At 42.2% G+C, this 27,505-nt stretch overlaps 1 protein-coding gene across 1 annotated transcript in view; it reads left to right on the top strand.

Moving 5' to 3' along the window:
* Positions 1 to 27,505, top strand: part of PTPRB (protein tyrosine phosphatase, receptor type B) — a 122,192-nt gene that overhangs the window by 62,864 nt on the left and 31,823 nt on the right. Inside the window, exons 11-21 of the mRNA XM_025403262.1 lie at positions 456 to 719; positions 5,384 to 5,647; positions 6,194 to 6,457; positions 7,518 to 7,781; positions 10,737 to 11,003; positions 14,309 to 14,572; positions 16,452 to 16,715; positions 17,747 to 18,028; positions 21,944 to 22,222; positions 22,766 to 22,915; positions 25,292 to 25,535. Coding sequence (XP_025259047.1) covers positions 456 to 719; positions 5,384 to 5,647; positions 6,194 to 6,457; positions 7,518 to 7,781; positions 10,737 to 11,003; positions 14,309 to 14,572; positions 16,452 to 16,715; positions 17,747 to 18,028; positions 21,944 to 22,222; positions 22,766 to 22,915; positions 25,292 to 25,535 — 2,806 coding nt within the window. The remainder of the gene's footprint in view (positions 1 to 455; positions 720 to 5,383; positions 5,648 to 6,193; positions 6,458 to 7,517; positions 7,782 to 10,736; positions 11,004 to 14,308; positions 14,573 to 16,451; positions 16,716 to 17,746; positions 18,029 to 21,943; positions 22,223 to 22,765; positions 22,916 to 25,291; positions 25,536 to 27,505) is intronic.

Genomic DNA, 27,505 nt, shown 5'->3' with positions numbered 1-27,505 from the left:
AAAAAAAAAAAAAAAAAAAAAAAAAGGTCTTTAGAAAAGCTACCATATTCTTCCCCTTTCCACTCAAACATTTTTGCTTTATTGGTAAGTTTGGTTCAAGTTTATTCATTTGGATTGTTGAAATGTTTGTTCCCTTTCTTACAAGGAACCTTCTAAAACATTCTATAAAGATGCCTCGACTTGAAATGCTTTACAAACAACCCTATAAAAATTCAGTAGTGGCATCCTTGTATTTATGAGGCATCCCAAAGGCCTCCTGACATTTTTATTTTGATTAGCCTTCTGATGTAACAACACTCAGCTTCTAGAAGCTGAGTGAAATCCTCACACTTCCTTGACCTCTTATGTAATCAGATTAGATCTCGAGTCCACGATTTGTGCTGACTGCAATAGACAATCCAAACTTTTGACTGTGTTTTTCTTTTTGAATCCCCCCCTACCTTTCAAAATCACAGTCCCTTCCAGTGTGAGTGGAGTAACGGTGAACAATTCCGGTCGTAATGACTACCTCAGCGTTTCCTGGCTGCCAGCGCCCGGAGATGTGGATAACTATGAGGTGACGTTGTCTCATGACGGCAGGGTGGTTCAGTCCCTTGTCATTGCCAAGTCTGTCAGCGAATGTTCCTTCAGCTCCCTCACCCCAGGCCGCCTTTACACCGTGACCATAACTACAAGGAGTGGCAAGTATGAAAATCACTCCTTCAGCCAAGAGCGGACAGGTAAGGCTGTATGAAGGTTCAGGGCTCTGTAAGAACCAATTCACATGTGGCTCAGGGCCCCACAGAGCTGTAGCAATTCTGTAATGATGGGATGAAAGGCCCTTGAGATCACAAAACTGTTATGGAGTCTTTGTATTTTAACCCAAGAAACTCCTTATGTGAGCAGACCCTGTGTGACTAGAATTTCTATTATATTCAAATAGCGTAAAAAGTATTCCCGTTTGGCTGGGCGTAGTGGCTCATGCCTGTAATCCCAGCACTTTGGGAGACCAAGGTGGGTGGATCACGAGGTCAGGAGATCGAGACCATCCTGGCTGACACGGTGAAACCTTGTCTCTACTAAAAATACAAAAAATTAGCTGGGCGTGCTGGCAGGTGCCTGTAGTTCCAGCTACTCGGGAGGCTGAGGCAGGAGAATGGCATGAACCTGGGAGGTGGAGCTTGCAGTGAGCCGAGATCTTGCCACTGCACTCCAGCCTGGGAGACAGTGAGACTCCGTCTCAAAAAAAAAAAAAAAAATAGTATTCCCATCTATGGAGTACTTTTTGTTGCTAGGGCCTGGCTTTATATGTCTTAACTAACCCATATGAATGCCTTATTGAGATAGTCATTGTTATGATTCCCATTTTACAGATCAGGAAACCAAGGTTCAGGGAGGTCAAGTAACTTGCCCAGCTGTTTACCTTGTTAAACACCCAGTGTGTTTCAGATCCTGGTTTTAAACCCAGTTCTGAATGACTCCAGTGCCTACAAAGCTCTCCATCCTAAAATCCATCCTGAAATGTCTGCTGGTCAAAACCACTATTCATCCTTTTTCACACAAGGTGAAAATGTGAACTTTTATGGTTCTGGGATTAGGGAGCAAAAATCTTAGCAAAGGAAATGAATGTTCAGTCCAATGTGCTGGAAAGATTTAAATTTAAATAGCTACCATTTTCCCAATATATTTATGCTTTCTGGGGTTTATACCTGAGATTTCTGCCTAAGGTTGGCATCAATACATTGTCAAATATTTCCTACTAAGCTATGAGTTTATTTCTGTATTTAAAAATGTCAGTTTTTCCATGAGGCTCTGGGACAATTGTCCTTATCCTATTATGTAGCACAGGACCTGGGACTTAGTAGGCACTCAGTAAATATTTGGCAAAGGAATAATCAGAAATCACTTAGATCAGGGGTTCCACCTGGGGGTCCATGGTTCATGGGAGACTTTAGGAATGTAGTAACCCCTGAAATTGTTTATGAAGTGGCTGGGGATAGGAAAGGTATATGCATTTCTTTGAGAAGAAAGAGTCCATGGCTTTTATCAGATTCTCATGGTTTCTGTGACCCCCAAAAAGCTAAGAACCTCTGATTTATATTGTTACAGGATGCTGGCATTGAAGGGGTCCTTAGAATGATCTAATCATATTTCCCCATTTGGATATAAACGAAATCCCAGAGAAGGAGTGTGGCTTCTCCAAGGTTGCAGGGCTGGCCGGTAGTGGAGCTCAGCCTAGCTCCAGTGCTATGTCTATTCCATCACGCTGTATCCTAGAGCACTAGTCAGGGATGTAAAGAGATTATCCCTACCCTCCAATAATTTTAAGCCCAGTTACACTGACAATCACAATAATGACTTAGATCTGAAAAGCAGATTTCTATTTACAAAGCAGTCTTATGTCAGGGGTCTCTCATATTAATCAACTTGGAGCGTAAAAATCACCAGAAATTAAAGGATGTGTTACCTAACCACCAACCCCTTGCTTCCTTCCAATGTCAATTCATGATGATTTCCTATCCGTATGACTTTACTATTGCAAAGCCTTTTGCTGAGATTAATTTTAAATGCAAGAAAGTGATTCTTTATTCAGTGCATCCTCTTGACTCCTTGACCAGCATGAACTTGGACTTGGTGCATGACTAATGGAGGCAAATCATTGCCCCCGACAAATCAGTTTAACTGGAGAGTCATGTCTGAGTTGTTCTCTTGATGATTTTGGCTGATTATCTTAATGCCCTTTTCCATTTCTGATGCTCTTGTTCTACACTTTGGGTGAAAATACCAGTATTTCTAATTCTGTATCACATCATCTCACTGTGTAGCAAGGCAGGTCTCCACAAATTATCCCCTGTTCCACCCGGTGAGCTCCTTATTGACTTAACGTGATATTCAGCCAGGTTTTTCTTCCTGTAATAGTTGCTTTGCCTTCAGCAAATTGCCTGGATCATTGACCTTTCTTAGCCCATGCATGCCACTTCATAATTTCCTTTCCTTAACTCTGTGATGACTGTATTCTGTGATGACTGTGATAACAACACTGTAATTGGTTTTAGGTAAGTATCTTGGAGAAAGCATATCTGTCCTTGCTCCATATCTGTGGTGAGCTATATTCCAAATGCTAATCAGTAAACACAATGCAACAAAGGATGCTAATGCAACTTGTAGGTGTGAGAAGCATATGAAAAATGGAGCTCCTGTGCCAAAATACTGAAATTTCTGGATCATTTCATGATTTGAGAAAAAGTAGAGGAGAAAAATTGGACACAGTCTTGGCATGTGGTCAGATCAGAAACCCCTAATACATACCAAATACAGAGAGAGGCTGTACAGGCCTAGAGGACATGGTAGTATTGGGACAAGAGTTTAGTACCCTGGATCCGAGTTCATGCCTCTTTTCAATGCTCCTCCTCAAATATGTATAATGTCCATTTACAGTGAAATAGTAATGAATCTGTGGCCTACTGTTGAATTAAAATTCAGCCCCAAATGGAAAAATGAAATCTCCTTAATATCATGCTCTAAATACAGAATTGCCTTATTCCACAGCGTTCCTAGTAACATGCATATATTTATGTACTGGTTGGGGAGGGGACCACAGATATACAGAATGGTTTTGTTTATATATTAGAAAGAACCTCACATGCACAAAATTGTATTAATCATAATTCTTGGTTCAAGAAACCATGCATCCCCTCAGAGGCCGAGGTGGGCGAATCATGAGGTCAGGAGTTCGAGACCAGCTTGGCCAATATGGTGAAACCCCATCTCTACTAAAAATATAAAAAACTAGCTAGGCATAGTGGCAGGCAGCTGTAATCCCAGCTACTTGGGAGGCTGAGGCAGGAGAATCACTTGAACCAGAAGGTGGAGTTTCCAGTGAGCCAACATCACACCACTGTATTCCAGCCCGGGCAACAGAGTGATGTCTCAAAAAAAAAAAAAAAAAAAAAACGAAAAGAAAAAAGAAACCATGCATCAACTGCCACCTTTACTTTTTAGGCATCTAGTTAGTAATTTTTAATAATTTAACATGTACACAAGAAACCAACCACTACCTAAAATAATAGCTAGGATCTTGACAATAACCTACATCGAAATATGTGGTCCCCACCTCACGAATTCACTCAAAAGTAGACAACATCTTGACTCCTATGTTCACCTCTCGCTTGCTTTCCCTCTTGCATAGTTTTATTGCATTTATATACAGGCCTAAAATTACTGGTTTTAAATTTTTTTGTCGTTTTTAACATTATTTAAAAGGTATTTTTAATGCAGTATTTAATATCAGGGACTTAGATGTTTTACTTATTATATAGATAAGATTCATCCATATTTTGTTTTGATATTAGGGATAAGAAATCCCTGTTTTTGTGTTTTGAGTTAAGGAATTAATTATAACTATTATATAATATTCACTGTGTGTGTGTACGTGTGTATATGTATATATTCACTATCCAGTCTCCTGTACATATTCTTCCACACTTGGTTTTTATAGGGTTTTTTTATTTTGCCAGTCAAATGGGTATAAAACAGTATTTCACTGTGGTTTTGACTTGCATTTCCTTGATCACCAATAATGTGGAAAATCTCTTCATTTATTATGCAATTAACCATATGTGTTTCTTCTTCCATTTTTATTTTTCTTTTTTTTTTTTTAATGAGACAGAGTCTTGCTCCATCACCCAGGCTGGAGTGCAGGGGCTTGATGTGATCTCAGCTCACCGCAACCTGCTCCTCCTGGGTTCGAGTGATTCTTCCATCTCAGCCTCCCGAGCAGCTGGAACTACAGGTGTGCACCACCATGCCCGGCTAATTTTTGTGTTTTAGTGGAGATGGGCTTTCACTATGTTGGCCAGGCTGTTCTCAAACTTCTGACCTCAAGTGATCTGCCCGCCTCAGTCTCCCAAAGTGTTAGGATTGGTGTGAGCCACCGTGCATAGCCTCATTTTTTTGGCGGGGATTGGGGAGATTGCTTATATTCTTCTTAGTAACTTTTGAGTCAGCAAGGTATGCTGGAATTATCTATATCATTTACCATCACTCATATTAATCATCAGCCATCATGTTTAATGTTCCATCTTATACATGACATTTTGTGCAGGCAAACAGCGGGCTTAGAATGAGTTCATCAGCTTCTGTTAAAAGATCCGTTTAGGCGGGCGGGGGAGGGGGAAAAAAAAAAAGAAAAAGAAAAAAAAAAAAAGATCCGTTTAATCACTTCACATAGTGTAACAGTCTTTCCCCTCCAGAAATTTGTGATCTAAGGTCTAAGATTTTTCTTTTTAATACACACAATAATAATCTACTCTTTCTTTTTTATTGTCCCGGGTTGTCATCTGTGATCAATTACTCACTCAGAATTAATACATATTTATTTAGTCATTATCTGTTTCCTTTTCAGTGCCTGACAAAGTCCAGGGAGTCAGTGTTAGCAACTCAGCCAGGAGTGATTATTTAAGGGTATCCTGGGTGCATGCCACTGGAGACTTTGATCACTATGAAGTCACCATTAAAAACAAAAACAACTTCATCAAAACCAAAAGCATTCCCAAGTCGGAAAACGAATGTGTATTTGTTCAGCTAGTCCCTGGACGGTTGTACAGTGTCACTGTTACTACAAAAAGTGGACAATATGAAGCCAGTGAACAAGGGAATGGGAGAACAAGTAAGTGGAATGATTGCAAAATCTGACAGTTGGTTGGACTTGAAAGTCTCTGAGTAATTTATCTGAACCTTGAATTTTTTCTGCTTATTCATTAGTACATTACATTCCCAGTAAGTCTCACTTGGCACTAACATCATTTAGCCAAGCCATGGCCTATAATTACAGAATATTTATTGGTAGATAAAAGCAAACATAGTGAGAGAGCGAGAGAGCAAGAAGGCTAAATGTCCCATTTTTCTTCCCTGTCTTCCTGCATCATGGCATTTAAATTCTGGACTTCTTGTTTTATCTTATGGTCAAGATCATAACTCATTTTATAATTATGTTCTACCAATGCTGATCATGTAACATTTATGTCAGGGAAAAAAATTACAATTTTAATAGCTGCTTCCAATTTTTCTTGTTTAATTATGCATGAAATAGTGCTAGTGGTTTATTTGGGGGAAGGGAGATGTTGCCAGTTCCCTGAATGTGATTCATAAATTATTATGTAGGTAAACTCTGATCAGTTCCTTTCCTGAAATGTCTTCTCATTTTTCTCCCTAGTTCCAGAGCCTGTTAAGGATCTAACATTGCGGAACAGGAGCACTGAGGACTTGCATGTGACTTGGTCAGGAGCTAATGGGGATGTCGACCAGTATGAGATCCAGCTGCTCTTCAATGACATGAAAGTATTCCCTCCTTTTCACCTTGTAAATACTGCAACTGAGTATCGATTTACTTCCCTAACACCGGGCCGCCAATACAAAATTCTTGTCTTGACGATTAGTGGAGATGTACAGCAGTCAGCCTTCATTGAGGGCTTCACAGGTAATGTGAAATACTGTTCTTGAACCTGAACAGATGCAGTGGTGTATTTAACTTTTGGGTAGTCTGGGCATTTCGATTGAGGATTTGGAAGGGTAAAAGGGAGAGAGCAAGAAGGGACAAAGTCATCTTGATAGTGACAATGATGTCCAACCTGTATGAACGAAAATAAAGTATGATGTCAGTGGGGGGGGGGGTGCTTTCAGAGAAACAGCAATGAACTGATGTGATTAGCTGTTGCTTGTGAGGCACACAGATTAAGAATTGTTACTTGGAAATCACTTCTTTAGAACTCTTTTAGGAGTGTTGCCATAGTAGTTAACATGTACTGACAGTTCACCATGAACCAGACCCATAGCAAAGCATTCTATGTCTACATCTTGTTCAGTCTTCACAATGCTTTGGGAGGCTGAGGCAGGAGGATAGCTTGAGCTCAGGAGTTCAAGCACAGCCTGGACAACATGACAAAACCCTGTCTCTACAAAAAAATACAAAAAATTAGCCAGGCATGGTGATGTGTGCCTGTAGTCCCAGCTACTGGGAAGGCTGAGGTAGGAGGATCACCTGAGCCCCGGAGGTATAGGCTGCAGTGAGCCATAATCATGCACTGCACTCCAGCCTGGACAACAGAGCAAGACCCTGCCTCAAAAAATAAAATAAAATAAGAATCAATCTTCACAACTCTATTGGCTGGTTAGTATTATCATCACTGCCGTTTTTCCTAATGAAGAAACTGAAACTTACAGAGGTCAAGTAATTTGCCTGTAGTCCCACAGCTAGTGAGTGAGAAAACCAAAACTTGGACCAAGGCACCCTAACTAGCCCATCGCTATATAATTAGCATTCCTCATTTCCACTCACCAGCCTTGTCTTCCCCCTAAGCTTTCCCCCGTCAACTTCAGTTCACACAGAAAAATCAGAGAAAAGTGGCAAATTGTTACTTTCTTTTCCATGTGAGTTCTCTCAGTGGGTGCCAAAACATCAGAAGCATTCAAAACTTTGGTTGAAAATTTCAACAGTTCATTCTTTAAGTGATGACTTTTAAATTTATTTTCTTTTTTAGTTCCTAGTGCTGTCAAAAATATTCACATTTCTCCTAATGGAGCAACAGATAGCCTGACGGTGAACTGGACTCCTGGTGGGGGAGACGTTGATTCCTACACGGTGTCGGCATTCAGGCACAGCCAAAAGGTTGACTCTCAGACTGTTCCCAAGCACATCTTTGAGCACACGTTCCACAGACTGGAGGCCGGGGAGCAGTACCAGATCATGATTGCCTCAGTCAGCGGGTCCCTGAAGAATCAGATAAATGTGGTTGGGCGGACAGGTGAGCATCCACCTGGAGAAGGGCTAGATTGTAGAATGCCTCATGGTTCTCCAAAATGGGACAGCGAATGGGCTCAGCTATTCACAAACCCAAATTTAAACCCACCAAAGTTTGTACAATTCAATGGTTTCAAGAGCCTCACTCATTTATTCTTTGCATTTTTCTCTTAATAGAGATCTTCAAAACAAATGAAAGGGAATCAGAAACCAAATCATTTGAACAAATTTTTATACTTGCTAAAGGATAATAAAATTTTAAATTTTAACAAGCAGGCTGGGCACGGTGGCTCACGCCTGTAATCCCAGCACCCTGGAAGGCCAAGGCAGGTAGATTGCTTGAGTTCAGGAGTTTGAGGCTAGCCTGGACAACACAGCTAAATCCCATTTCTACTAAAAATACAAAAGATTAGCCAGGCGTGGTGGCGCACACCTGTAGTTCCAGCTGCTTGGGAGGCTGAGGTGGAAGAATCACCTGAGCCTGAGAGGTCAAGGCTGCAGTGAGCCGTGATCATGCCACTGCACTCCAGCCTGGGTAACCAGAGTGAGACCCTGTCTCAATAAATAAATAAATAAATAAATTTTAATATGGAGACTTCCATAATTATGCATTTTTCAAAAGTTCTACCTTTTAAGAACAAGTACACATCTGTGCCATCTACTTTACCTGGTAGAGCTAAAAAAAATAAGTATCAAATGTATAAATAAATCTGTTTATATCAATATCACTATTAATGTATTATTTTTGAAAGATCTCTAGTCATACTATAGTCCTCTTACAGATGAGGAAAGTATGGCTCAGAAAGTTTATGAAACAGTATCAAGGATACATATATAATAAGACCTAAAGCTATAATTCAGGTCTAGGTCTGTCTGGCCCCAAACCTCATGCCCTCTCTACTGTGACACAATACTTCTTAGATGCCTCCCATTCTCATGACCACTTATTTAGCTGCAGGGCCTGAGGTTTCTATACCATGCCCTACTATGCCTCTATTTCATATCTATGTTTATATCTTTATCTGCATATCTTTAACCCTATGACAAAGCCTGTGTTAGAAAGTGGGCATTTGGCTGGGCGCAGTGGTTCATGCCTGTAATCCCAGCACTTTGGGAGGCTGAGGCGGGTGGATCACGAAGTCAAGAGATTGAGACCATCCTGGCCAACATGGTGAAACCCCATCTCTACTAAAAATACCAAAAAAAACACAAATTAGCTGGGCGTGGTGGTGCAGACCTGTAGTCCCAGCTACTCAGGAGGCTGAGGCAGGAGAATCACTTGAACCTGGGAGGTGGACGTTGCAGTGAGCCAAGATCATGCCACTGCACTCCAGCCTGGTGACAGAGTGAGACTCTGTCTCAGAAAAAAGAAAGTGGGCATTCAGTAGCAAGGCAGAGCCCCTGACCTCAAGAACGTGATAATCTAGTAAAGGAGACAGAAAAGTAAAAGGCAATGACAGTAAAACATGGTAAGTGCTAAGATAAAAGTGGTTATGAGATGTTAGAGGAGCAAACAAGAAGAATCAGGGAAGGCTTTCAGGAGGAAGTAATATTTAAAGAAAGACTAGGAAGTCATCCAGGTGAAGTGTAAGTTGACTTGGTTCCATCAGAGAAAACAAAGCCCTGGAGGTAGGAGAAAGGATGGCACATTTGGGGACCTACACCTTATTTGGTATACTAGAATAAAGGCCGGACATGGTGGCTCATGCCTGTAATCCCAGCACTTTGGGAGGCCAAGGTGAGTGGATAGCCTGAGTCCAGGTGTTCAAAACCAGCTTGGGCAATGTAGCAAAACCCCATCTCTACTAAAAGTATCAAAAACAAAAGTATACTAGAATAAAAAATGTGAGCCGTGTGGCCAGGTAAGTAGATAGACCAAATCACGAAGAGCTTTGTTTGCCTGTGAAGGTGTTTTGGAATTATGGAGAGCCACTGTAGGGCCATCAGCATGGGAGTGCTATAAAAATATGCTAGATAGAGTCTGCAGATTGAAAGAGTGGGAGGAAAGGACGCAAGTGACTGGTCAGTAGGCAGCTGCAATAATGTATGGTCTCATTTATACTTGCTAAAGGATATGATACGGTTCTGAGGTAGTGGCAGCACACAGAGAGTGGCTAGATTCAAGAGATAGAAGATTTAGGATACAGAAATAAAACTCATATTTGATTATATAGACAAGGTTGAGAGTGACAATTGAAGTTTCTGACTTGAACCAAGAGATAGAGACAAAAGACAATGAGAACATTGTGGGAGGGAGATGAGGAGTCCAATTTGGACGTGTTGAGTGTTGGGTGTCTGTGGTACATTCAGGGAGAGATGTGATTTGCAAAAGCAGGAGAAACAACTAAAAGTTTAAATTCAGGAGTTGTCACCTTATGGGTGACACTTCAAACCATGGACATAGATGAAATCTAAGAAGATTATGTAGAATGAGAAAAGAAATGAACATAGGACAGAAAATATTATTATAAAAACAGTAATACTATTTTGTCTTTCACTTCAGGAGCTATAGAACAAATACTAGTATATACTACCGCTGAAGTCAAGACTTGAAGTTTTGACCTTAGTTAATGTTAGTAATAAAAGTCTAAACAAGAAACATAATTCACTGTCAAACCCACATTCACTGAATATGAACTTGCTCAGCATCCTTCACTTTCTAGACTCATAGGTATGCACCACTCTGCATATTTATCAGGCCATTTTCACTAACTTTTCTATCTGAGATCCTATTTAAATTCAGAGAAAAAAATGGAGAATCAAAGTAGTTTTACAGACAGGTTAAGCCAGGAAATCCTTTCTCCTCTTTTCTCCATAAGGGCACACAGAAAGTATCAATGCCACACAAATAAAGCAAACGCATCATCTACCTGCAGTTGATTCAGGAGTTTTTCTCAATTGATTACTTTACCCTAAGTGATAAAATCTGTATTTTGTTGCTCCACTTGTCTCTCTGCAGTTCCAGCATCTGTCCAAGGAGTAATTGCAGACAATGCATACAGCAGTCATTCCTTAATAGTAAGTTGGCAAAAAGCTGCTGGTGTGGCAGAAAGATACGATATCCTGCTTCTGACTGAAAATGGAATCCTGCACAACACATCAGAGCCAGCCACCACTAAGCAACACAAATTTGAAGATCTAATACCAGGCAAGAAATACAAGATACAGATCCTAACTGTCAGTGGAGGCCTCTTTAGCAAGGAAGCCCAGACTGAAGGCCGAACAGGTAATTAGCACAGCATAATGTTTTGTAGCACATATTGCCAATGTCTACTATTGTGTAAGAACCACAGGGCAAGAGGGATGACGCAACATTGGGAGATGGTATCCATCTCTTGATACGCTGGGAACATTCACCCTGATTTGCCACTTCCATGTCGGTTGCCCTATCCACACAGGACTCAGCCCACCACACTCTGATTCTGATTTTTCATTAATATTGGTGCTATTAGCTTCCTATTGCTACTGTAATAAAATATCACAATCTTAGTGGCTTAAAACCACCCAGATTTATTATTTTCTAGTCCTGAAGGTTAGAATCTGAAAAATGGTTTTTGGGGACTGAAATGAAGACATCAGGGCTGTGTTTCCTGTAGGGACTTTCGGGGGAGAATCCACTCCTTGCCTTTTTCAGCTTCTGAGGCTGCCCACATTCCTTGGCTCGTGTCCCCTTCCCAACGATGACATTGCTCCAATCTCTGCATGGGACCTTACATCTCTTTCTCTGCTCTCCTGCCTCCCTCTTCCATCTTTTAAGGACTCTTGTGATTACCTTGGTCACCAACTGGACAATCCAGGATAATTCCTTCGTCTCAAGATCCTTAACTTAATCACATCTACAAAGCCCTTTTTGCCACAGAAGGTAACATATTCACAGGTTCTGGGGATTAGGACATGGACATCTTTGGGGCTATTCAGACAACCACATTGGCCTAATTGATTGATAACTTATTTAGTCAGTACATAGGTCTGAAGGCGGGGATGGTTATGTTGACAGGGACATAAAGATAAATCAGGCATGCTTCTCGTCCTTAAAGAGCTGACTGGCGAGACAGACACATGGACAAATAATGGCAATGCATTGTGATAAAGAGTACACATAAGAGAGGGATGTCTGGCATTCAGGGAAGCATGGAGGTCAGGCAGAATTGGGACATCTTCATAAAAGTGACATTTCAATACTGTCTTGAAGGATGAAGAAATTCTTATGGAGAGAAGGTAGAATACTTCGTACAGACAGCCTGTCCTGTGCAAAGGCCAGGAGGTATGAACAGGAGAAAGGAGAAGTTGTGGGTGGCTGAAATGTGTGTTGCATGATGGAAAGGTGAGGCTGAAAGCCAGATTGGAGCCAAATTAGAGGGTGCCTGGTAGCCTTCCTCAGGAGTTTTTTAATCTTAAAGCAATACAAATTTTTTAGCCAGAGAGCAATTGTTTTGTAATAACAATTTATCTTTAAAAAGATAAATCAGATAGCAATGGGGCAATGGATTGAATGGAAATGAACCAGAGGTGAGGAGATCCACCTATTAATTCATTTATTATTGAGTACCTACTATAGGTTAGGCACTGTTCTAACTGCTCGATATGCAGAAATGAATAAAAAATTCCCATGGTCATTATGCTTATAGTCTAGTGGGGAAGAAAGTCAATAAACAAAATAAATAAGTAAAAGATATAGGAGGTTGGGTGGTAATAAAGACCAAGAAGGAAATTAAATTAGGAAATTGGGATAGCAAGAGTTGGGGCTTACAATTTTATCTATCTATCTATCTATCTATTAATGGTTACTATTATTATTATTATTATTATTTTGGAGACAGTGTCTCGCTCTGGCACCCAAGCTGGAGTGCAGTGGAACAATCTCAATTCACTGCAACCCCTGCCTCCTGGGCTCAAACGATCCTCCCATCTGAGCCTCCCAAGTAGTTGGGACTTCAGGAATGTGCCACCACGCCCAGCTAATTTTTGTACTTCCTTGTAGAGACAGGGTTTCTCCATGTTGCCTAGGCTGGTCTCACACTCCTGGGCTCAAGAGATCCACCTGCCTCAGCCTCCCAAAGTGTTGGGATTATAGGCATAAGCCACATGCCTGGTCAGGGGGCTTACAATTTTTTTTTTTTTTGAGACAAAATCTCCCTCTGTTACCCAAGCTGGAGTGCAGTAGTGCAATCTCAGCTCACCACAACCTCCACCTCCTGGGTTCAAGCAACTCTCCTGCCTCAGCCTCCTGAGTAGAGTAGCTGGGACTAAAGGTGTGCACCACCACGCCCAGCTAATTTTTACATTTTTAGTAGAGATGGGGTTTCACCATGTTGGCCAGGCTGGTCTTGAACTCTTGACCTCAGGTGATCCACCCTCCTCAGCCTCCCAAAGTGCTGGGATTACAGGCATGAGCCATTGCACCCAGCCGGGACTTACAATTTCAGGTAGTACAGTCCCCAAAGACTTCACTGAGGCAGTGACATTTGAGTACAACTCTGAAAGAAATGAGAAAGTCATGCAAATATTTGGGTATTTAGACGCAGAGCCAATGCCACAGCAAAGACCCTGAGTGGGTGTGTGTCTGACCTGTTGGAGGAACAGTAAAGAGGCCCATATGGCTGGAACAGAGTGAGCGCAAATGAGTGGGGGGGATGCAGTTGGACAGGTAATGGGGTCATGACATGACTGCAGTCGTAGGAGAAGGACCAACAGCTGAACGAATGCAGGGGCCCTCATGAAGAATAGTGGATACAGTCAAGAAGTATTTTTGCATTAGCTAAGGTGGCACTTGGGAGCTGAGTGGATTATAGAGGAAGGAACAGAAGATTCCAGAGTTTCTACCTAGGATGTCTGGTAGAAGATGATGCCATTAATTGAGATAAGAGAAGCAGGAGGTGAGAGGGTCAGGCAAAAATCCACAGAGTTCAGCTGTGTATTGAATTTGAGATGCCTGAGTGACTTGCAGAGAGAGGGGACCATAGGCATTTGGAAATATGGATTTGAGCTCAGAAGAGAAGTGAGCTGGACATAAAAAGATCTGGACCAGAATGCTAGTTGAATCCATAAATTGAGTGAGACTGATTGCTCAGCTAGGGCTATAGAATATGAAGAAAACAAAGGATGGATCCATGGGAAATAACTTGTAAGGGCCTGGCAAAAGGAGCGGAGAAAGCAAAAAGAGCCTGAGAAAGAGCATTTGAGGTGGAGAAAAGAGAACTCAGGCGAAATCAAGGCAGATGTCCTGTTCTGTTTCTACTGGCATCTTAAGCCTGCTGAGGAATCAGACAGCATCTGTGCCAGCAGTTTGCAAGGAGGCAGTTTCTAGCAGCACTTGACCTTGCCAAGAGGTAGCACAGAAGTCCAAAAGGGTTTGCAAAATTCTAACATGAAGCTTTTTGAAAAATGCTTTTGGCTTTTCCTATTGTTTCTGTTTCTCATATCACTGAATCCAACTTCCTCTTTCTGTTTGCTTTTCCCTTTCTTTCCCACCTGCTCTCTTCTCCTCACTGCATTTCCCTCCCTCATTCTCTTGCTCCTCGACTTTTCCAGTCCCAGCAGCTGTCACCAACCTGAGGATCACAGAGAACTCCACCAGGCACCTGTCCTTCCGCTGGACCGCCTCAGAGGGGGAGCTCAGCTGGTACAACATCTTTTTGTACAACCCAGATGGGAATCTCCAGGAGAGAGCTCAAGTTGACCCACAAGTCCAGAGCTTCTCTTTCCAGAACTTGCTACAAGGCCGAATGTACAAGATGGTGATTGTAACTCACAGTGGGGAGCTGTCTAATGAGTCTTTCATATTTGGTAGAACAGGTAAGACCAAGACCCAAGCAGTAATGAATCGTGGGGAATTGTCCCGGTATTCACTGGCTTTTCCTGGGTTGGTCCTTAGTTTCCTCTTCTATTCAGGATGTAGCTTTATATGACATTTGTGACTTTCAGGCTGTTTGACCCTAAATCGCACGTTTGATTATGTGTAACTAATTTGCGGCCAGTTTTTGCACTAGCTTCTGCTCTTTTGTCTCCACTTGTTTACTTCCTAGGGCTTGGTAAAAAAATGAATGTGGTTCCTCCTCTTGACATCAAACTGTACAAGAGGGCTGTAACCCATCATAGTTTAATTCAAGCCATACCCTGCAGCTTTCTAACAAGAAATAGATGGAGAGGAGAGCAGGAGCAGAGAAGGGCAACCACAAATATAGCAAACAGGCAGTGACTGCTGTGAATTAGAAACATAGCACTAGATGAAGTGAAAACACAGAGTTCCAGGAAAGTGAGAGACATCTCTCTGGGCTGCAAATAAAAAACAGAATCTACCCCTTTCCTGTAATTTGAGTCCTTTATCTCCTATTCAAAAAAAAATTTTTTTTTTGAGACAAGTTCTCGCTGTGTTGCCCAGGCTGGAGTGCAGTGATGCTATCATGGCTCCCTGTAGCCTTGACCTCCTGGGTTCAAGTGATCCTCTTGCTTCAGCCTCCCAAGCAGCTGGGACGACAGACACATGACACCATGCATGGCAAACTTTTAATTTTTATTTTTTTATAGAGACGGGGGCTTCCCTATATTGCCCAGGCTGGTCTTGAACTCCTTGGCTAAAGCAGTCCTCTGCCTCGACCTCCCAAAGTGCTGGAATTAGAGGCATGAGCCACCATGCCCAGCCTACCTATTCAATTCTTTTTTCTCATTTGACAATAGTTTTAGGTGCTCTTCTGTGCCAGGTACATGGCCCACTGCTGTAATATGACAGTCAAGGGCGCTGCCCTCAGAGAACGCTGGAATAGCGGGGAGGGAAGAGGACGGGGACAGATCATTAAAGGGAGATGATTTGGGAATGCCTTAAATTCTATGAAAAAAATGATGTGTCATGATAGTGACTTGGCAGGACAAGCAACTACTTTAGATAGGAGAAGTCATTTCAGCAGAGAACTAAAGGTGAAGGGAGCCATGTGGGAACATATTCCAAGGGCAGCCAACAGAAGTTCTGTTTGTGTTTTGAAAGGAGTGAAAAAGAGCTGCGATAAGCCTCAACCACAGATAGAATTGCCTACCCGTCATCATTTCCAAGGCAGCCCTTTGCACATCTTTCCTCACCTGCTCATTAATGCTTAGAAGTCCTCCAATGTGGCAACAGTCTTCATTCTCCAAAGAATAGCAAAGCTGTTGGGATGGATGGCAGCATGACTAATCTATACAATGATAGGAGTGACTGTAAACACTTCTCTCCCTAAATGAAGTTATACCAATACAGATTTTATAAGAAAGGGCACAAGAGAACTGAGAACCTAAAGGAGGGTAGAGAGGATGTAAAGAGACCCGGAGAGGGTTGCTATGGGATGGTGGCTGCAATGACATAGGCCACACTGGGGAGGAGCTGGAACCTTGTATACACATTTTCTGGGCCTTTTTAAATAAGCTAAATGACAACGATTTATTCATCATTTATGAAGATTTCATTTTACATGCTTATCAGGGTGCATGTGGCAAGCATCTGGAAGTCACCACCTGTTTTGTTTTAATTTACACTGTATCTCTAGTCTATATGCCTTTAAAGTTAAATGGCCTGAAATGTAGGCAAGATCTGACTATAATAAGTACAACTCACCCACATGCCCAATGTAGCATATACTCTCACCTGTGGGCCCAAATGCCTTTGTTTCTGTTTTGTTCTCATTAAGAATTTTTCTTGTTTAAGTCCCAGCCTCTGTGAGTCATCTCAGGGGGTCCAATCGGAACATGACAGACAGCCTTTGGTTCAGCTGGAGTCCAGCCTCTGGGGACTTTGACTTTTATGAACTGATTCTCTATAATCCCAATGGCACAAAGAAGGAAAACTGGAAAGACAAGGACCTGACGGAGTGGCGGTTTCACGGCCTTGTTCCTGGAAGGAAGTACACGCTGTGGGTGGTAACTCACAGTGGAGATCTCAGCAATAAAGTCACAGCGGAGAGCAGAACAGGTGAGAAGCCCAGGTGCCAGTGGCCAAGGGGTGGTGGGAAGTAGCTTCCAGAGACACATTTTGATTCTGATTTTAATGACAAGAGATAAAGCCAATAATGGTATACCCTGTGCTAGCCCCTGAACTTGGGAAGGGACTGTGGTACAACAGATAAAGGACAAGGCTATGGTCCAAAAGAACTAAGTCCTTAGCTTAGCTCTATGAATCTGGTCAAGTCATTGAGCATCTCTAGGCCTCAGTTTCCTTATCTGCAAAGTGGGGATAATCATATACATCATCACTGTGTGGCTATCACCAGTGCACCCTAACTGTTTTTATGTCATGGGCACACATAGATGTCTGTGTGTCACCCTGGGGTTAATCAACAAGGCTATCTGCAATTGGACATAATTGTCTGTGGGTGTCAGCTCTGCACCCCAAAATCTGATGGAATTAATACCTTCACACACTTGTAACCCATTTGGAGCACACTCATGCTCCACAGCACCATGGTAAGGAAGATCTGGTTAAGAAAACATATATGAGGCTGGGCACCGTGGCTCACGCCTGTAATCCCAGTATTTTGGGAGGCCGAGGTGGGTGGATCACTTGAGGTCAGGAGTTCGAGAACAGCCTGGTCAACTAGAGGAAACCCTGTCTCTACTAAAAATACAAAAATTAGCCAGGCGTAGTGGGGGGCACCTGTAATCCCAGCTACTCGGGAGGCTGAAGTGCCTGTAATCCCAGCTACCTGGGAGATGGAGGTTGCAGTGAGCCAAGATCATGCCACTGCACTTCAGCCTGGGCGGCAAGAGCAAAACTCTGTCTCAAAAAAAAAAAAAGAAAAAGAAAACGAAAAGGTACATAAAATGCTTGAGGACAGTGCCTTACACATAATAAACACTATTAATGAAAGCTCCTGCTACTATATTATCATATTATCTCTTCCTACAAGTACATTAAAAGTGTGTCTGATGTTACTCAGCTATCTTTTTTGTATGTGTTATGGCATAGATGTGATTATGTGATTTTTCACTTTCTCCTATATTCAGCTCCAAGTCCTCCCAGTCTTATGTCATTTGCTGACATTGCAAACACATCCTTGGCCATCACGTGGAAGGGGCCCCCAGACTGGACAGACTACAATGACTTCGAGCTGCAGTGGTTGCCCAGAGATGCACTTACTGTCTTCAACCCCTACAACAACAGAAAATCAGAAGGACGCATTGTGTATGGTCTTCGTCCAGGCAGATCCTATCAATTCAGTGTCAAGACTGTCAGTGGTGATTCCTGGAAAACTTACAGCAAACCAATTTTTGGAACTGTGAGGACAAGTATGACATGTTTTGCTATTCTTGTTTCTCAAATGGAGTGAGGGGAAGTATATGTTCAACATCTTACTCAAATAGGGCTTAGATTAAATCCATATTTTTACATGGGATTGGTCTGGATTTGAATTCAGGCAGAAGTCTATGTAGATTTGTTCATTCATTCAACATTAACAACAAGGGACAATAAAGAAATAATCTCTCTCTGCCCTCATGGGGCTTACAATTAGGTAGGACGTACTATTTGTAACTAGACATTATATTTTGGGTATGATGAGGGAAGTAAATGGTACTATAGAGGCACTGGTTGGGTAATCTGACCCAATACAAGAGAACTTCTTGGAAAAGGAAACATCCAAATAGAAACCTAAAGAAAGAAATTTACCAGGTAGAGGTGGGGGAAGAAGTGGAGAATATTCCAGGTCGAGAGAATAAAATATTCCAAGATCAGAGAGGAGGGAGAGTACAAGATCTACTAACAGGGGAACAGAAAGAAGTTTATTTGGCCATACTATAAAAGGTAAGGATTAAGGGAATCACATAATAAAATGTTTTGTATTCCATGGTAACTTTGAACTTTATTTTGGATCAACTGGAGCCACTCAATTTCAGCAGAGATATCATAATCATTATTTACACTTTAGAAAGTTACTCTGGGTACAGTGTAGAGAATAGCCCGAAAGAGGCAAAACTAGAAGCAGAGGGATCATAGGACATACTGCTGTATGTCCCTGAGATAAAAATACTTTGATGACGAAGCACATACCAGTTTCTTCCCAAAGGCATTTTGGGATAGATACTATCACCCTCAAAGAAAGACAGGTTTTCAGCGTAGGGACTTTAATCCAAATATTTGTGTTTCAATAATACCCAGTAGAAGTAGCTTCTGGGATCAGATCAGATAGTTATTGGTTGCTGATAAAATGCATAGTTGAAAGTTAGACATTTAAGCATTTTAATAAAGCCAGACATTTTTAATAAGCATTAATACTATAACAAGTATAACTTTTATGCCACATTGTCTCCAAAGAGCAGTTATTTGTGTGTCAAAAGAAATATGTGAAAAAGAACTAAGAGTTTTAGTTTATGGCAAGCTCAGGCTGAGTTTTCAGTGGCTGACTGTGGGCTGTGTTCATGAAATCTGTTAAGCAGAGCACCCTGCACTGGTTACCAAACCCAGGGCAGGACTCTGAACACTTCTGCCCATTGCATCTGGTATTAGAGTCACCAGAGAAACATAACGCGAGCACTGGATGGAACAAAGCTTTGCTTACATAGGGAGGAGACAGAGTAAGATCAACCTCAACAGTATGCCTCAGTCCCCCATGGCCAGCTGCAGTGGTTGCCCAGAGATGCACTTGCTGTCTTCAACCCTGACAACAACAGAAAACAGAAGGGCACATTGTGTATGGTCTCTTCCAGCAGCCAGTGCAGGGCAGTTGGCTAAGTGCACCACTCTCAGGCCACAGTAGAAGGACCCTGTCCTGTCTCCTCAGAGGACAACTGTAGCATTGGTGTTCACCATCTGCCATGTGACACACATGCGTAAGCAGAACAAAAGAGCATACATTGAGCTTGCAACAGGGAACGATACTCCCACACAAGGCAATGAGCCCAGCACAGGCTGTGTAGGCTCTCGATCTCTTGGTAAGAAAGTATCTTAAGCTCAAGGGCCATTTCTTACACAGCCAAACGGGGGTCGATAGACTATGCACGTGAGACTGCCTTTCCCAACAGCCTTGCAGGTACTCAGTTTAAGAGCTCATATGACTCGGTTAGCGGCTGGGCTTATAGATCACAACTGGACTGTTGTATTCAGTCCTGGATGCTAGAATTTAAGTGAGGCATTTACCAAACGGAGGAGTGCCCAGGAGGACAAAAACTGCCATGGAGAGGGACTCAGTGCTGTGTTTTATGAGGAATGATGACTCGTGGAACTTGTTTTTTGTTTGTTTGTTTTTTCAAGGCTTGTATTTATTAGGATCAGGTGAGGCTATGGGTAACAGAAAATCCAAAATAGCAGAAGTTTAAATAGAATAGAAGTTTATAATTTTCATGTAAAATCATTCCAGTACTCAATTTCTCACAAATAAGCTTCAACCATAATGAATGATTTGCAGTTCTCAATTTTCTACCATCCTACTCCCGGCACCTCCTCCTTTGGTACCTGGGTTTATGGTTTTTCTCTACGCAGAATGCCTTTTTCTCGATATCTTGGCAGAGTGTCACCTCTGCCTTACGGCTTTGACTAACTCCTGCTGATAACTAATAGCCAGCAGCTGAAAGTTGTGTGTCACCCCCACATAGCACCTTGTCTCGCTATTTCTTCTGGTATGTTTTCCTTTCTGCCTTCTATTATGGCTATTTGGACTCATTTCCATTCCTGCAGGTTAGGGCTAACATCTTACTTACCTCTGTACTGTTCATAATCCCCAGAAGAGCACCTGGCCCATAGTAGGTACTTGTTTCTCTCAACACATGAAGTAAGTGTTCATTCCACTCTCTTTTTGTTTGCATGGCTTCAGAGGAGGACATAATTCTTAACTTTGCTCCTCTATAGGTAAGTTGTTTTGCCCCCTCTGGCTTCTTTCAGGAATTTTTCTTTATCTTTGATTTTCTGTAGTGTGAAAACGATATGCCTAGGCATAGTTTTTTTGGCATATATCCTCCTTGGTGTTTTCTGAGCTTCCTGGATCTGTGGTTGGTGTCTAACATTTATTTGTGGGAAATTCTTAGTCATTCTTGTTTCAAATATTTCTTCAGTTCCTTTCTTTCTCCTTCTGGTATTCTCCTTTTGTGTAGGATACACTTTCTGTGGTTGTTCCATGGTCCTTGGATATTCTGTTCTGCTTTTCAGTCTTTGTTTTCTTTGCTTTTCCATTTGGGAGGTCTCTACTGATAGATCCTCAAGGCTCAGAGACTGTCCTCAGCCATGTGTAGCTACTAAGAAGTCCATCAAGGTATTCTTCATTTCTGTCACAGTGATTTGATCTCTAGCATTTATTTTTGGTTCTTTCTTAGGACTTTCACCTCTCCATTTACATCACCCACCTGTTCTTGAATGTTGTCTACTTTGTCCATTAGAGCCCTTAACATGTTAATGACTGTTGTTTTAAATTCCTGGTCTGATGGTTCCAACATTCCTGCCATATCTGACTTGTGGTTCTGGATCCTTATTCAGTTTCCTCAAGCTATATTTTTTTTCCTTTAGTAGGCCTTGTGATTTTTTCTTGATAGCTCGATACAACATACTACGTAAAAGAAACTGCTGTAAATTGGTGTTTGGTGGGGCAGTGATGAAGCATGGGGGAGGAGAAGTGCTTTAGAGTCCTACGATTAGGTCTAGTCTTCTAGCGAGCCTATGCCTCCAAGCTGTGAACTTTGCAGGTACTTCTCAGCACCCCCTACCCCCACCTGAGGTGGGACAGGATGGTTGAAGTGGCTGGGGTTGGGTTATTCCCCTGGCCCAGGTCAGTTGGGCTCTGATAAAACCCCAGCAGGTTAGGCTTTGGGTAGATTCCACTGAGGGCAGAGTGCTCTAGTGTATTTCAAAACAGTTATTTTGTTCCCCCCCTTTCAGAAACATGGGGGGATTTTTCTTCGATATTCACTGTGAGAACCTGGTTGAGCTCCTGGAGCTAAAACTCACAAAAGTGTGGAGGGCCCCATAACTAGATCCCCCGGAGTCTTTAACTATTACTCAGACTTGTCCACGCTTGTCCTTCAGCATTTCCTACCCCAGCCCTGGTTCCCTGGGAGATTTGTGCTCATGTGTCTGCTAGGGTGAGCCACGACACTCTGTATTTGCCTGTCTGTCCCTCCTATACCTAGATCTCAGAGCTAGTTGGACCCAAAGGAGCTGGAAAATAAAAAAAATTCTCCTTGAGTTCTGAAAAGTGTTGGCTCCTCTGTTCCCTTTAGAGCCTGACAAGATACAAAACCTGCATTGCCGGCCTCAGAACTCCACAGCCATTGCCTGTTCTTGGATCCCTCCTGATTCTGACTTTGATGGTTACAGTATTGAATGCCGGAAAATGGACACCCAAGAAGTTGAGTTTTCCAGAAAGCTGGAGAAAGAAAAATCTCTGCTCAACATCATGATGCTAGTGCCCCATAAGAGGTACCTGGTGTCCATCAAAGTGCAGTCGGCCGGCATGACCAGCGAGGTGGTTGAAGACAGCACTATCACAATGATAGACCGTAAGTGTCCCTGAAGGTACGCACGGAGCCTCCTGTCACCGGAGTGAAGGGGCTGTGCACCCTTCTCTATCATATCCATCACTGCCATTCACTTGCATACATTTCACTTTTGCATAAGCCTCCTGGAGAGGAGGACTTAAAAGGCTCCAAGAAATGGCAACATTTCTCTGGGTAAAGTACCCTGACAGCAAACAAGTTAGATGATCTTAAAGTACCTGAATGAGTTAGTATTTAAATATATCACTTTGCCTCATATAGTTAGAGCTATAATAGAGCTCTTAAGCAATTTGAAGCTACAACTTCAGGAAATTCTGCTGAAGAGCTACCTCTTTCATTATATTTAATGTGCCACTGGCAAATCACTTCCTCTGCCTGTTTTCCTTCAGGAGAGGGGGAGAGTTTCTTGATTACAGCATTAAACACAGGCGCACGCTCACACACACAGTCTAATGCAAGAGAGCAGAATCCTTCATTTTACTGTTGTTTATGCTGTGAAAGCAGAGTTGTGACCCCTCTTGGTTCCTCCCCCACCTCTTTTTCCAGGCCCTCCTCCTCCACCCCCACACATTCGTGTGAATGAAAAGGATGTGCTAATTAGCAAATCTTCCATCAACTTTACTGTCAACTGCAGCTGGTTCAGCGACACCAATGGAGCTGTGAAATACTTCACAGTGGTGGTGAGAGAGGCTGATGGTAAGTTATCATGAGTTAACTCCACTCTGAGACACCAAATTGCTTTCTCGGAGGTCATGTGGGAGATCTTTCTGTGAAAAAGTTCAAGAAACTTAAGTAGAAAATGTAATTTTTGTATCATTCACCCCATCTCTGCTGGATACAGAGAGATGTAAGGAAAAGCTGCTCAAAGCCTCTTTGGGCAGTAAAGCCTGTTATCCTCTAGGTTTAATTATTAAATAGAAGAGTAATGATAATAGCAACCACAGCGATAATAACAATAACCATCATTTATTGAGCCTTTACCACGTGCCGTGAACTGTTGGAAGTGCATTGCATGTAATGCCTTATTCAGTCCTCTTCTTTCCACCCAACCTGTTGGCAATCTCAAGGCTTCAAACTAACTTTGAAGGAACTCTTAATTTATGTATTACATTTCTTATTTATTTATTTATTTATTTATTTTTGAGATGGAGTTTCGCTCTTGTTGCCTAGGCTGGAGTGCAATAGCGCAGTCTTGGCTCACTGCAACCTCCGCCTCCTGCCTCAGCCTCCTAAGTAGTTGGCATTAGTCCTCTTCATTACTGGGTCAATCTTGTTCACTACTCTTTTGTTCTACCATTAAACATTAATATGCCTCAACCGTCTTCACCCCTTCCTATCTCCAATGCCTCAACTGATCATACTTGCAAACCACCCACCAAGTCACAAAAAGAACCAAAAGCCTAAAAGAAGAAAAAAAGTTCATGAGAAACATTCTTCTCTTCTCCACTGAATTTTGAATAGTATGTTTCATTCTCTAGTTTCCTAAATTATTCAATATCTACCTAATTCCTAAAGATAAGAACAAAGTCTGGGGAATGGTTATCACAACATCACATGCAACCACTGAGTGAGAGCTTTCAAGCTTATCGTATCAGCATTTGTCAAACCACCTGTAAGAGTGTTGTATTTGGGGCACACCTGTCCATGTATATATTTGCTGTTGAGGTCTTGTGTGTTATTTCTCCAAAAGAGAGGCTTTTGCCTAGAATCACATTAATATAGGTTTACCTTTCTTATATATTTTTATACTGTTTAAGGTGCTACATGAGTTTCTTAAGCATCCCTGATAATTTTGACCCATTTGTGGGTAAGGGGGAAACTTGAAACCTGACAAACCGTGAGGCAGTTTCTAGGCCAATGGGTATTTTAGGCTCACAGTATCTAACAGTCTATGTGCTTTTACAGTTTATTTAATTGAACTAAATCTGGTTATGCACAATTAACTAAATAATTTCAAGGGTCATTGGTATGTCCCAGATTTCCTCACACCACATAATTGAAGATAAATTGGTGAACTGTGGAAAGACTTTAGACTTGATTAGACTGCAATGAAGACAGCGTTTTGCTGCATGACTATAAGACAGTAACCGAAAAAGTGACACCCCAGAAAGTAGCCTTGTGTTCCCCAGCCAGACAGGCTTCCATTATTGATGTCCATGGAGATGGGCTGTGATTTCCAGGTTAGCTAAGATAACAATCCATCTCATATAAATGCCATTTATAGTGTACATACTCATGCTAAAGACAACGTTTCTTTTTAACTACTGCCAACAAAATATTTCTAAGACCCACTTATGAGCAAATTTTATTAAACAAGAATCCAGGATGCTATGATAAACCCTCACTGCACCACACCTTGAAGCTCACTGTAAACAGTATCTGATCTCTATAGTATTTATCTTTCTACTTACGCTTTTCTCCAGTCAGCATCAAAACTGGTTCACAGTGCCAAAACACACAGAAGGCTGGGTGACCAGGGGAAGAGTTCTGGGAAGTGCTCTGAGTAAGGGGCCAAATTTGGACCAGGATTAAACCGTACTCAAGATAACAGAGAGCCACACGCAGAGCAATAATCAAACTGGGCATGGCACGTGGAACGCGCCTTGTGGGATGACTCTGACCTAGGACATGATTTCTCTTATCTTTTTCCTATTTCCCAGGTCATAGGGGTTTCCTTATTAGCTCAACTACAATGGTTATTGGCAAGATAAAGAGTTTATTGAGTGGGTTCACTCACAATGGGAGTTGTATAACACTGTGGAGTTGTGAGAGGTGCTATCATTTAATGCAATGAGCTACCCTCATTTTATTTCCTAGGAAAATGATGCTATATGTGTGTGTTTGTGTGTGTGTATTTTATATACACACTATTTTTATGTATTTTAGAAAAAGTGAATTAAAATTAACTTTATTAGGAGAATTTCATATCGTTCTTTGAGATTGCACAATCTGTACTTTGGAAATGGCCAGAGATAGTGGATGAGGAGGCAGCCTTAGAAACCTAATTTAAAATCACTGAAATCACTTAAGTCACAAGAAAGGCAGTCCTTAACTGTGGGTTTTCTCCTCCAGGCAGTGATGAGCTGAAGCCAGAACAACAGCACCCTCTCCCTTCCTACCTGGAGTACAGGCACAACGCCTCCATTCGGGTGTATCAGACTAATTATTTTGCCAGCAAATGTGCCGAAAATCCTAACAGCAACTCCAAGAGTTTTAACATTAAGCTTGGAGCAGAGATGGAGAGCCTAGGTGGAAAATGCGATCCCACTCAGCAAAAATTCTGTGATGGACCACTGAAGCCACACACTGCTTACAGGTTAGATGTATTACCACTGTTTTGCTAGATGGGACATGCTACATTACGAGGCACTCAGCTGTCTGAGCATCTGATGCATGTGAGCTTCCATAGATTAATAACCTACGTTAGAAGAGTAAACTCTGCATTTTACTGGGTAATTTATGAAAGTTGGATTCCTGCCTCCACTTGCAGGTAATGTGTCAAAAGGGACTTCAGCACTATGCAAAAGCTCCAATTCATTAAGGGAAGAACTGAAGGTTCTTAATAGATTGTTCTCTCTTCTACAACTTTTTTTTTTTTTTTGAGACAGTCTTACTCTTGCCCACACTGGAGTGCAGTGGTGCCATCTCGGCTCACTGCAACCTCCGCCTCCCTGGTTCAAGCAATTCTCTTGCCTCAGCCTCCCGAGTAGCTGGGATTACAAGTGCACGCCGCCACACCTGGCTAATTTTTGTATTTTTAGTACAGAGGAGGTTTCACCATGTTGGCCAGGCTGGTCTCCAACTCCTGGCCTCAAGTGATCTGCCTGCCTCAGCCTCCCAAAGTGCTGGGATTACAGGTGTGAGCCACCATGCCCAGCCCTTCTACAACTTTTTAAATATGAGTCCAATACTTTACGTTGCTCATTATTGTAAAAATGTCCAAATAAAATGACTGAGTTTAGGGAGATCCAAACAATATGAAGCTATATCTTCTACTTATAATGTGAACTGAAATTATACTCACTTATTTACCTTCTAAGGCATCTAAAGATGGAAGTGCTCTTTGGTCCAGACAGAACTCTGGAAGGCAAAGGCCCCTGAATGAATGGGAACACCTTTTTTTCCCCATGGAGATGACAAATGAAAAGGAGCAGCTGTTTGGCTTTGGCTCCAGGAAACATCATTGCAGTACTAGGCCATTCTGCCCTAGGAATTGGCAGTGCTCTTGTTCTGCACTGTGTTTTCAGAAGGCAGGTACAAGCAGAAATATACAGCATCCCAATCAGCATCCTCAAGAGAAAGGGAACCTAGGCTACTGTCTTGGATATAGAGCTACTGACACCCAAGATTATTACTTCTACAGAAGTTGTACCTTCTCTGTTGGGTGTTGGAAGAGCTGATACCCAATCAATATGGCAGTAAATTAGGTTTTCCATGGGCCAGCATCCATTCTACTTTGTTGATGCTGAGGGCTTATTGATTCTCACATATTTGAAGTATCACTCCTAGGTCTCAGCCGAAAAAAACTCTCCTGCCAGTTCCAAAAGGAGACTATGACATAGCATTACACCTGAAGGAGTTCTTCTCCTCCCTCACATCAAACAAGTCAAGACAGATGTTTTTCCTAAAACAAAACACTTACTTTTGGCAAGAACTCTGTATAGCTACCTTTACCCAGGGCTCACCAGACACTTACTGTTACCTCCCAGGCAAGGTCGGCACCTCCAGATTAAACACACACAAACTTTTTAGTGATACTTACTTCAAAAAGAGACCATATGAGCCTACCTTAAGGAAACAAGATTTCAGAAGAACAAGAGAGAAACCAGAAAGATTAGAAAACCAGGATTTATCAGTTCCTGTAAGAATCAAGAGATGCGGCCAGGAGTGGTGGCTCACGCCTGTAATCCCAGCACTATGGGAGACTGAGGTGGGCAAATCACTTGCGGTCAGGAGTTCGAGACTAGCCTGGCCAACATGGTGAAACTCCATCTCTACTAAAAACATAAAAGTTAGCCAGGCATGGTGGTGCACGCCTGTAATCCCAGCTACTCGGGAAGCCGAGGCAGGAGAATCGCTTGAACCTTGGAGGTGGAGGTTGCAATGAGCTGAGATCATGCCACTGTACTCCAGTCTGGGCGACAGACCGCAAGACTCCATCTCAAAAACAAAAAAAGAGGCCGGGCACGGTGGCTCACGCCTGTAATCCCAGCACTTTGGGAGGCCGAGACGGGCGGATCACGAGGTCAGGAGATCGAGACCATCCTGGCTAACACGGTGAAACCC

The sequence above is a fragment of the Theropithecus gelada genome, chromosome 11, assembly GCF_003255815.1.
Source record: "Theropithecus gelada isolate Dixy chromosome 11, Tgel_1.0, whole genome shotgun sequence".
Lineage (NCBI taxonomy): Eukaryota > Metazoa > Chordata > Mammalia > Primates > Cercopithecidae > Theropithecus > Theropithecus gelada.
The sequence above is the reverse complement of the archived record's forward strand: the minus strand, read 5'-3'. Positions and strand labels throughout refer to the sequence as shown.